This window comes from Anolis sagrei, chromosome 1 (assembly GCF_037176765.1).
Source record: "Anolis sagrei isolate rAnoSag1 chromosome 1, rAnoSag1.mat, whole genome shotgun sequence".
Classification (NCBI taxonomy): Eukaryota; Metazoa; Chordata; class Lepidosauria; order Squamata; family Dactyloidae; genus Anolis; species Anolis sagrei.
The window spans coordinates 292,178,163-292,190,558 of NC_090021.1; the positions used below are offsets into that span (position 1 = coordinate 292,178,163).

At 38.3% G+C, this 12,396-nt stretch overlaps 1 protein-coding gene across 2 annotated transcripts in view; it reads left to right on the forward strand.

Moving 5' to 3' along the window:
- FMN1 (formin 1) overlaps positions 1–12,396 on the forward strand; it is a 190,066-nt gene that overhangs the window by 16,481 nt on the left and 161,189 nt on the right. For both annotated transcript variants that reach the window (XM_060760044.2, XM_060760052.2), the window contains exon 3: positions 8,787–10,724. In XM_060760044.2, coding sequence (XP_060616027.2) covers positions 8,906–10,724 — 1,819 coding nt within the window. In that variant the 5' untranslated portion in view covers positions 8,787–8,905. The remainder of the gene's footprint in view (positions 1–8,786; positions 10,725–12,396) is intronic.

Genomic DNA, 12,396 nt, shown 5'->3' on the forward strand with positions numbered 1-12,396 from the left:
GGATGTTTGTTTTAGTTTATAGATGAATAGATTAAGGACCGCTGTATATGATACAGGTTGACATCCCTTATATGTAATTCCATAATACTCCAAGATTCAAAATTGTCCATGTGAGTGGTTGAGAGGGTGAAACCTTTGTTTTCTGATTATTGAATGTACACAAACTTTGTTTCAAGCCCCAAATTGTTATTTAAATTATCTTCACACTATTTGTATAAGGTATATAGAGACTTGTGTCCCACCTCCAAGATATTTCACTATGTACCATGTATACATACACAAATATTCCAAAATCTGAAAACAAATTGACACTTCTGGTCCCAAGCACTTCTAATAAGGGATGTTCTGCTTGTACATCTGAAGATATTTTGCTGAAAAGGGAGAGCAGAGAATGTCCAGTTCTTGCCATCACAATTCATGAAGTATATTGGCAAGCTGAAATGTATCCATAAACGTAGCATATGCTGCCTCAGAAACCGTATGGTCATCTGTTGGAGTGCTTTTATTGTGTATTCCTGCATGACAATTCAGTCTCTGTTTAATAACCTCCAGAAAAGGAGACTCCACACTCCAAGGCAGCGTATTCCATTCTTGAACAGCTCTTATTATCAGGAGGTTTTTCCTAATGTTTAAGTGGAATTTCTTTTCCAGCTGTTCAAATCTGTTGTTTTTTGTCTTAATTTCCAGTGCAGTAGAAACTAATGCCAATATTCACATATTTAAACATAGTTATCATGTTTCTTCTTAACTTTCTCTTTCCAAGCTAAAAATGCCTACACCCTTAAGCTCCTCATAGGGTTTGGCTTCCAGACCTTTTACTGTTTTGGTTGCCCTCTGGATATGTTCCAGCTTGTCAAAATCCTTCTTGAATTGTAGTATCCAGAACTGGACATATTATAATGAGAAAGATCTTTTGACCTGGAGCTGGTATAGAGTTGCACTATTGAAAAGAGTTCAGTGGTGGACTGCAGGAGCAAAGGATTCCACTCAGGTGTGTCCTCCTCCCCACATGCTTTTTTGTCTATTTTGTTAGCATGTCTTTGCTACTGAAAGCATTAGGATGTTTCTCCAGTATGTCAGGGCAATGTATCAATTGTAGTGATGCCATATTCACCAGTCTGCTAACCTGGAGAGAACTCTAATATAGTTTTCTACTCGTATAGTTTGTGACTTTATTTAGTATAATTTTATTTCATTATAGTTCATAATATATTTTTATCATGTCTGATTGATCAACTGCAAATACTAACATGGGTGAGTGGAAATAAATTTTGGGAGAATGTAGGAAAATATAGGCCACAATGAGCAACCAAATAGTAATAGCATTGCTCATTAGAACAAAGTTTAAGAAGTGGAGCGTTACTTCTTTGAAGGGATTTAGCTTTCTGTTGACTTCACTGAAACAAGATCATTTCAAGAGTTTTAGAGAGAAAAGCTGACACAGCCTTTCCAAGATACTGTACATTTTATACCAGTAGTTTAAGCTCATTACTGTGTGGTGTGATTGCTAGCCTGCTGTAAAAAGATATTTCTTTCTAACTAGCAGAGAATTAATGGCCCTTCAAAAGGGACTTTGCCAAAATCTTTTTGAGTATTTAATTCCTAACTTAATGCTTTGTACTCATATAAATACTTGGTGGAGATATTCTGGAGGGCATATGGAAAAAAAGAGTAGCCAGTATGTTTTAGCACTGACAACTCTGGAAATCAGGGTTCAAATCCTCACCCAGCCATGCAAATCCATGGGGTGACCTTGGGCAAGTCATACTCTCAGGAAAAAGCATACAAATCATGTGATAGGTTTGCCTTAGAATTGCCATAAGTTGTATACTACTTGAAGGCACAGACAACAACAAAAACAAATTGAAGAGTAAAAACAAGATAGCAGATTTTCATGTAATCATCCATGTATTTCATCACAAGTAATTTATGGGCAGTGTAACTGAATTTACAGCTGTGTTTACAGGAAAATGCTGTACTAATTAAAATGTCAAACTAATATTTAAGTGGGATGTTGTAGGTTTTTTTCAGGCTGTATGGCCATGTTCTAGAGGCATTCTCTCCTGACGTTTCACCTGCATCTATGGCAAGCATCCTCAGAGGTAGTGAGGTCTGTTGGAACTAGGAAAAGTGGGTTTATATATCTGTGGAATGACCAAGGGTGGTCATTCCTGTCTGCTGGAGCTAGGTGTGAATGTTGCAATTGGCCACCTTGATTAGCATTTGATGGCCTGGCAGTTTTTTGGTGTGGGTTGTTAGTGCTTGGGGAAATCTTTTGTTGAGAGGTGATTAGCTGTCCCTGACTGTTTCCTCTCTGTTGTTTTGCTGTTGTAGTTTTAGAGTTTTTTTAATACTGGTAGCCAGATTTTGTTCATTTTCATGGTTTCCTCCTTTCTGTTGAAATTGTCCACATGCTTATGGATTTCAATGGCTTCTCTGTGTAGTCTGACATGGTGGTTGTTAGAGTGGTCCAGTATTTCAGTGTTCTCAAATAATATGCTGTGCCCAGGTTGGTTCATCAGGTGCTCTGCTATGGCTGACCTCTCTGGTTGAAGTAGTTGGCAGTGCCTTTCATGTTCCTTGATTCATGTTTGGGCGCTGCGTTTAGTGGTCCCTATGTAGACTTGTCCACAGCTGCATGGTATACAGTAGACTCCTGCAGAAGTGAGAGGATCCCTCTTGTCCTCTGCTGAATGTAGCAATGGTTGGATTTTCTTGGTGGGTCTGTAGATAGTTTGTATGTTGTGTTTCCTCATCAGCTTCCCTATGCGGTTAGTGGTTCCCTTGATGTATCGCAAGAACACTTTTCCTCTGGGTGGATCTTTGTCTCTATTCTCGTGGCTTGTTCTCAGTCTTGCAGCTCTTCTGATGTCTGTGGTGGAGTATCCATTGGCCTGTAAAGCCCAGTTTAGGTGGTTCAGTTCATCTTGGAGGAGGTGGCGTTTGCAGATTCTTTTTGCACAGTCTGCCAAGGTTTTAATGGTGCTTCTTTTTTTGACTTGGGTGATGGTTGGAGTTTTTATGTAGATATCTATCTGTGTGTGTAGGTTTTCTGTAAACTGTGTGATCCAATTGTTGATCTGGTTTGCAGATGACTAGGACATCTAGAAAAGGCAGTTTTCCTTCATTTCCTTTTTCCATGCTGAATTGGATGTTTGGGTGGATGCTGTTAAGATGGTCCAGGAACCTGTTTAGTTCCTCTTATCCATGGCTCCAAATGGTGAAAGTGTCATCCACATAGCGGAACCATATAGTGGGCTTTTTGTTGCTTATATTAATTATAATAATTATATTATTTAAGTGCTTATATTGTTCTGGTCCTTCTGTTAGTTTTCTGTTTGGATCTCATTTTGCTTTCATATTTACGAAATCCTCTATTAAAATAGGGGCCATCCAAATTCACAGTGACTTAGCAATCGAAACCCTTCAAGAGTTAGAAGCCTGCTGCCCTGAACAATCACTTGAATTGTTGATGTTGCCACTCTACCACCATATTTGTCTTCACATTTATTTGTTTGCTCATTAGACCTGCCCTAAACTCCCCAAGGCTACCCTTGGGAAACTTCATCATCACCCAATGTGAGTCAGCTAATGGTGTAGTAGTATCAACAAACTCACCTGGCAAACTATACTCAGTGGCATCGCCTTCACTAGTGGTAAGTTGAGCTGATCAAGCCTCTGCTTCAAAAGCTCCATGGATGGAGACTGCACTATGGTCCAGGGCAGTATTTTCCACTCTTACCACCAGGAAATTCTTCCTAATGTTTAGGTGGAATCTTTTTTCCTGCAATTTGAGTCTCCTGCTCCATATCCTGTTTCCAGAGCAACAGAAAACAAGATTGTCCCCTTCTCAATGTGACATCTTTTCAAGAAGCCCCCAGTGGTGCAATGGATTAAACCCTTGTGCCAGCAGGACTGCTGACTTGAAGGTTGGGTTGCTGACCTGATGGTTGCCAGTCCAAATCTGGGGACAGCGCAGATGAGCTCCCTCTGTCAGCTCCAGGATGGTAAAACATCAAACAATGTCCTTGCAGATGGTCAATTCTCTCACACCAGAAGCAACTTGTAGTTTCTCAAGTCACTCCTGACATGCACACAAACCCTTTCAAATCTTTCACAGCCTTCTTTTCTCCAAGCTAACATACCCAGCTCCCTAACCCACTCCATGAAATCAAGTTATGTATCTGTGGTTTGGCCAAGGTTACACACAGCCTTTTATTCACTATGCAGCATAAAAGAACTCTAGCAAAATGGATTATAAAATTTATTTTAACATTGATACTGGAAAAATCACAAAATATATTATGAGGTGATGATGATGATGATGATTATGATGATGATGATGATGATGATGATGATGACAGTGATGGTGGTGATGATTTATATCCCACATTTTCTCTCTAAAAGGAGATTCAAAGCAGCTGGATTTTGTTAGGCTTTAAGTCTTTAAGAACAGCAACATTAATTTCTACAGAGATTTGGACGTGTTTTTTAATGGCTCACACATCAGCAAACATAGATTAGTCCTTCAGCAAAGAGAGTTAATGATTATTGCAGGGTAGCCTTTAGCTGTTGAGGTTCAATGGGTTACCGCCAGGGCAAAATTGTACATATTGGATATATAGAACTGAGTGAAAATTAGTCAGAACTCATGTTCTCCTGCTGGGTTGTTCCTCATTTTATCCATCATAAATTCTCTTTCACTGTCATGTTCACATTGTTTTTCTCCTCTTGCCACTGCAAACTACAGTCAGCCATCCACATTCACTGGGGTTAGGGATACAGGATCCTCATGAAAGTGAAAAAATGTGAATAAAGAAACCTCACAACCTCTGAGGATGCCTGCCATAGATACAGGCGAAATATCAGGAGAGAATGCTTTTAGAACATGGCCATACAGCCCAAAAAAACTACATAAACTCTGTGAATAAAGACATTGCTATATTTTCACTTGAGAAAACATCTGTCTAAGAATTTCTAGGTTTTCCAGCACATCTCTATAGTCAACTTCTTCTAGAAGCTGAGCATAGAAGTGCATTGGAGAACTAAGGACCTTATCAAATTAGCCAGGTGAAGCATCTTGCTTCGCCACTGAAATGATTTGCCCCACGCATCACTCCCTCACAGCAATCCTTCCCCCATCACACAGGGAAGAGTCATTGAAGCAACGCGGACATGTGCTGACTCCGTTGGAGCCAGCACAACATGGGAAGCCTCCTGTATTGAGAGGGAGGAATCACACAACACTTTATCTCCAGTTGAACTCCACAAGAAGTTCTCTTAAAGTGTGTAATGGGTGGCAAGCCAATCCATCCTCCAGCTGAAGTTGTGGATGGATGGAAGAATGCTGCCAAAGGTAAATGTGCTGAGGTCATTAGAGATTCCTAGAAAGGTACTCTCTCTAGAAATCTCTAGCTCCTTACAGCAGGGCTGAAGGAAGGTGACCTTAGAGTCACACTGGAGAGCCTAAAGATCCTTGGAGCGAATGCTGTTAATGAAATCCATGAATAATCAGATCTACACATGTGAAAACCATAAATGTGGAGGGATAACTGTAGTATATCTAACTTACTAGCTGAAATTTGAATGTATAGATTATACCAATATGGCATCATAGAATGCATCACTCTCTTATCCTAATACAATTCTTGGACTTCTTACAGTATCAGTGGGGATAGTGAGCCATTTCTTCATTAAGCTGTGTGAGATTTCTTTCAACCTTATTGTGTGAAGTTATGTGGGTTTGTCTCAATTTATATAAGTAATTTTTATTACGACTTACAGATACACCTACCATGCTGGCTGGGGCATTGTTGAGTTGTATCATGAATAAGTAACTTTTCCAAGCTGTTATATACTGAACAAAAAGCACAGTGTAGTCAAAACTGGAGAAAAAACTGGAATGGAACATACAAGGCATGTGACTTGAGGAAATTAAATTAGAAAAAGACATAATGCAATTACTGTGCGTCTGGCTTTTGTACCACTATTAGTACAAACTCATACATCATACTTTATCTATAAGTATCTATATCTATGTCTATCCAGATACAAAGAAGTATGCAGTAAATGTTCTGGTTGATCTTTATAACTGAAAGTTGTTTTCTGTTGAACAAGATCTATTTGAAATCTTTTCTTTTAATTTTCAATGTATTTATTTTTAAAAGCAAACTTTCTTGATGTTGTATTTTATTTTTACACAATATTTTGTTTCTGCTTCTACGTGATGTATCAGCTAGCACATATTGTAACGGACTGTAATAATTTAAAAACTAGAACTGGGAAACTTTGTGGTGTTTAAAATTAGACTTGTTGGAATCTCCCAAGGAACCTGGCCACATGACTCGACTGTTAAGGGATTCTGGCTATTACTTAAAAAAAAAAATAGCTTTCCCAAGCTCTCTTCAAAACAGTAATGGTAGTGCTACTGGGTAGTATAAATTTCATGCTCAACCTTACAGAGAAAACTATGCTGAAAAACAAAATTTCTTTTATAAAGAACAAAAATTAAAATTAGTAGAAAGTGGTTTGCTTTCCTTGTTTGCTATGAGCAAATGATAGTATGAATTTGGGCACTCAGATGAACTAACATATGCACCTGAGATTCTCTAAAAAGTCAACTATCATGAATTGTGATTTATACTTTTGATAGCTATGGGAGAAGGCAGATGAGATCGTATAAATATGCCTTTCATGGATCTTTCAGGGTGTATACAATAGAAATTAATTACAAACATGGACATCTGAAGAATGATTTTTAAAAATTATATGGCAGCTATTTCACACTTGCAGCTTCTCTTGAAGGGACTCATTGGGAGAATTTACATCTTAAATGGATTAACATGGGGAGAGGTGCTCCTTCATGTATTTTTATTCCAAGTCATGAACAGTAAGTATCAGCACCCTGAAGGAGCCATGGTGGCATAATGGTTCAAACCCTTGTGCCGGCTGAACTGCTGACTTGAAGGTCAGCAGTTTGAATTCACAATACAGGATGAGTTCCTGTCTGTCAGCTCCAGTTTCCCCTCTGGGGACATGAGAGAAGCCTCCCACAGGATGGTAACACATCCGGGCGTCCCCTGGGCACCTTTTCTGCAGATAGCCAATTCTCTCATACCAGAAGTGACTTGTAATTTCTCAGAGGAGAGGAGATTCCATCTGAACATTAGGAAGAACTTCCTGACTGTGAGAGCCGTTCAGCAGTGGAACTCTCTGCCCCGGAGTGTGGTGGAGGCTCCTTCTTTGGAAGCTTTTAAGCAGAGGCTGGATGGCCATTTGTCAGGAGTGATTTGAATGCAATATTCCTGCTTCTTGGCAGGGGGTTGGACTGGATGGCCCATGAGGTCTCTTCCAACTCTTTGATTCTATGATTCTATGATTCTAAGTTGCTTCTGACACAATAAAACAGCACCCTGAACATAAAGAGGTTGCTAAAGTGCAATATGCACCATGTGAAATATACACAGGGTTAGGTGACATGTTTAAGAATATTCTCTATAATATAAAGCCCCTGGTCCAAATCTTGTTTTAGATGTGAACTCCTAAGTTGTCTTATGCAAGTGACCTCACATGCTCAGTTCTTGTGGGTTTTTTCGGGCTATATGGCCATGTTCTAGAGGCATTTCTCCTGACGTTTCGCCTGCATCTTTGGCAAGCATCCTCAGAGGTGAGGTCTGCTGGAACTGGGAAAAAGGGGGTTTATATATCTGTGGACTGACCAGGGTGAGACAAAGGGCTTTTGTAAGTTGGGCTAGGTGTGAATCTTTCAACTGACCACCTTGATTAGCATACAATGGGCTGACTGTGCCTGGAGCAAACTCTTCTTGAAAGGTGATTAGATGTCCCTGTCTGTTTTTCTCTCTGCTGTTTTTGCTGTTGCAATTTTAGAATTTTTTAATACTGGTAGCCAGATTTTGTTCATTTTTATGGTTTCTTCCTTTCTGTTGAAATTGTCCACATGTTTGTGGATTTCAATGGCTTCTCTGTGTAGTCTGACATGGTGGTTGTCAGAGTGGTCCAGCATTTTTGTGTTCTCAAATAAAATGCTGTGTCCAGGTTGGTTCATCAGGTGCTCTGCTATGGCTGATTTCTCTGGTTGGACTAGTCTGCAGTGCCTTTCATGTTCCTGGATTCTTGTTTGGGCGCTGCGTTTGGTGGTCCCTATGTAGACTTGTCCACAGCTGCATGGTATACGGTAGACTCCTGCAGAGGTGAGAGGATCCCTCTTGTCCTTTGCTGAACGTAGCATTTTTGGATTTTCTTGGTGGGTTTGTAGATTTTTTGTATGTTGTGTTTTAAGGGTGACTGAGACAATATTTGAGATGATCTTGGAAAAATTCTAACTGTATGAGATTTCTTTTTTAATTAAATGTTCATGTGATTGACTGATATTGATTTATTGTTGGTTTGTTTAATGTACATATATGTTGCCAAAAGCTCCCAGAGTGGCTGTAAAATAGTTAATACAACAGTCCTTGCCTTCAGCCTTATAATTAAAACAGGGCACACAAGGGAAAACGGATGAAGAAGGAAGAAGGGGAGTATTAAGTTCAGCAACAGTTGAATCCCAACATAATGGGAGTATGTCTGGCTGTTCTTCTCTCTCAAAGGTCAAAGAGTGGTAATTGGGAGAGTGATCCAAGGCTTACAATGCAAGCGTTATCCTGGATTATATTTTAAAAATACTAAAATACTTCATTTGTTATCTGTTTATCTTTACTTTTGAGGGATGTGGAATTTCCAAAACAATTTGTTCTTTAAAAGTGTCTCTTTTTTCTTTTTAACAGGAAAAATTACCGTAGAAGATTAATCAGATGTCTTCTCTACTTCCCTTGCATCACATGGTGTGTCATGCAAGATTATTGACCTCATCATTTTTAAATGCATGAATAGTTAGAAAAGCACAATGGAAGGCACTCATACTATCCTCCAGTTGCACAGACCTGTTATAGAGATTTGCTACGTCAGTTTCTGTCTTCCAAGGGGAAAAGTCAGAGGATTCACATACAAGCGCTGTGTGACTCTGGACAAATCGAAAAAATGTTTCCTTAATTGCTATCAAGTGAGGGAGAGCTCAGATGCTCTGGAATCAAGAAGGCAGACCTGTGGAGACCTTGGAGACATCTTTTTCAAGCAAACAACTACTAAGGATATTCTCACTGAGCTTTATAAACTAAACGCTGAGAAGGAGAAGCTCTTGACCAATCTACTTAATTCAAGCCAAATTCTAGATGTTAAAATGGGAAACCAAGATGGAAAGCTGCAAGACATTTCTGAAAATAAAAATGATGAGAACTTGGCTTTCTGGGATCAACAAGAATCTTTTTCAGAATCCATTGAAAGGAAGTCCACGAAAACAAAAAAACAAAGGAAATCTAGTAAACGGAGAGAGAGCATTGAGGATTTTATAAACAAGAGAATTAAAAGAAAGATCTCAGGAGTTTTGGAGTCTTCTGCTTCAAGCCGCAGAGAAGTATTGTCAGGGAACAACAAATTGCTTTCTGCTACATGTCCTGAAGATGTCTCTTCCAGTTCTTTTATGCACTCATATCAGGAGAACCTGGAGGACAAAGATAATTTATCATCTGATGTGAATAAACGACCAGAACAATTAAGAAGACAGTGGCCTTTGCTTGAGAGAAATCAAGCTTTTGGATCTGATACAGATATCTCCATTTCCATCTCTGAGTATGATAATGATGTGTCCGGACACTGTTTTGCACACTCCAGCCATAGTTTATTAGACGAAGTGGATAATTCACTTAAAGAGATTCAGTGGCAGCAGAGTGGCCCTTTGGGGAACTCATTCCAAGAAATTCATGCCAATAAATTGGAGGCCTTTGATAAGACTGGAATACCTGAAATGCTGTATGGCTATAATCATACTGCAGAGAACCACAAAAGCAAGCTTGAAGATGAAGTGGTAACAAAAGGACAAAACTCAGAATATGAAATAGAGCAAGTTTTAAGTGTTTCTGTAGAATATGGCCAAGCATCTTCTGCTGACAGAAGGAAAAGCAAAGAATCAACTGGTTCTGTTTTTTCCACTGTGGTGCAGGAAAAGCCCCATGAAGACTACATTCAGCAGTATAATGAAAACGAAGATGTTATTGATGAATCAAGTAGTCTCATAGGAGCAGTCAATAAAACCACATTGAAGGTTATACAGAGTGACAAGTTAGATGAAACGGCAGAATGGAAGAGATTACATCATATTACAAAGTCAACAGGAATAGGAATATCTGAAACAAGACCTATAGTGCCCCCAGAGAACAGTAAATATGCATCTTTACACCTGCCTATACATTTGGATCCTGATATTTGTCAGACAAGGACGAGTGTGAAACAGGAAGATAAAAAGCCACTGTCTCCCTCTTTAGTAGCGGTTAGTAATGTTTTTAATAATTCATACCCATCCTCTAATACACACAAACAGATGTCGCCTCTGCCTTCTCCTTTGTCATCACGTCTGCCTAGCCCACAGCTACACCACAGAATTCTTCCCTTGCCTGCTCTTGAAGCTGAAGAGGAATCTGTATGTAGTGATGATCACAATTCAAGATGTTTTGGTGCAAATCTCTTGTCAGCTAACGATCTAGAAACACAACTGCATCTCGGGTTTTCTGAATGTGGACATTCCGGACTTTCTATGAGACAACCAGGCCTCGATCAAAGTGCCAGTGGAGACTTCCATAGTCAACAACAACAACATCACTTGCATCCAGGTTAGTCACTTTTAAATTTTTTAATGCTAAGATGATATGCAATCTATTGGGAATGTCTCTTTTGCAAGTCCTGTTGGTACCTGCACAATAAAGACCCATGAAAACTGCATGGTCAAACATGTGCCCTTTAAGTTATGCTTATATTCTAGTTATTGAGGGACATGTATTTGGAATGAAAATACTGTAGTATGTTAGATATTAACCAATGTCATTATATATCAATTGAATTTAAAAAATAGAAGTTCTCCTATGTGTATCAATTATATTTACTTACATAGGTAATGACAATATGTGAGAATGCAAGTGATTCTTAGATTTGTTAAACTACAAAACATTATGTTGGTAAAATTACTAATATTTATGTTGAATATGGAATTGATCAGTAATGCTTTACTTTTTTTAAAAAAAACCGTTTTCATATATTTCTTTAAATGTGTTTTGACTGTTCTTGAAGATCTTTGATACTTTTTAAATATTTAAACAGCAAATAGATAAAAACAATTTCCTTAATTTGCCTCAGTTGATACATTAGGAGTGTGATTTCTCAGGCAGCAACTCTTATCTCTCAATGCCAATATAGCAAAGTATAAAAACTATTATGCCTACTATGCCACATTACATTATTTATATTTATTAACTCATGTTTGTATTTATTATCAAAATATGTACATATTACAGGTAGATGTCTAGATCTTTAAAATATTTTGTTTCTGTGTTAAAACATGCATATTGTTCTACATAGTGAGTTTCAATTCAAAGACTATAATCCAAAAGAGTTTTGGCTAAACATAGAGAAAAATAGAAATCTTTGTTAAAGTATATATTTAAGAGACTGATAATTGTTGTTGTTGTTGTTTTGTTCTTACTTGTTTTTTCATGTGGATCAATGGCAGAGAAAAACAATTAACACAACACAAGGACCAGTCAAAGGAGCAAATAACACCAATCCATATTAAAATCTAACAATAAATACTTTAAAATACAATTTAAAAATAATCTGGAGAGGCCTACAGGGGGAAACTGCTGATTTCAGCTCAAATAGCATCTGGAATTGACAAATTTCTCCCAGCAGGTCATTCCATGGTCTGGGGACAGCCATAGAAAATTCCCTCTGGTAACAGAGGTACTTTTATCTCTCAATCTCTGTCCTTCTTGTCTGATCATGCGTCTTGGTTCAGGGAGGAAGGTCTGTGATTTAAAACCCTCATTGCCCTAAATGGTTTAGCTGACTGCAAATTTTCAAACACAGTACATCCAGGCTTTTTTACTGCTTGTATTACCTAAAGATATTCTCCTTATCATGTCTTGCCAGATATTGAATCTTGTCAGGTAAAAAATGTACTGTATATTTAGGGAAGGGATAAACAAGAGCAGCAGGTCTGAAGATCTTCTGGAACCCAACTGGATTTGCAAATCAAAGTAACCAGAAATTTGCTTTAACTGTCAAATAGCAATGTTAGCACTGACTTTCCAAATGCTGTATCCTGGAGAGCAAAATATGATGTTTTGTTTAGTTGCTTGGCATTTGCGGTTGAACTATATATGATGAAGTATTTGTTTTGTTTGCTAAATAGCTTGATCCTAAAAAGATTTGAAATGCTAAAATGTCTTCTGTTTATTATTTATTATAATTGTCTTGTACTTTGCATTCACCTTTACTCTGTAAAAGGTT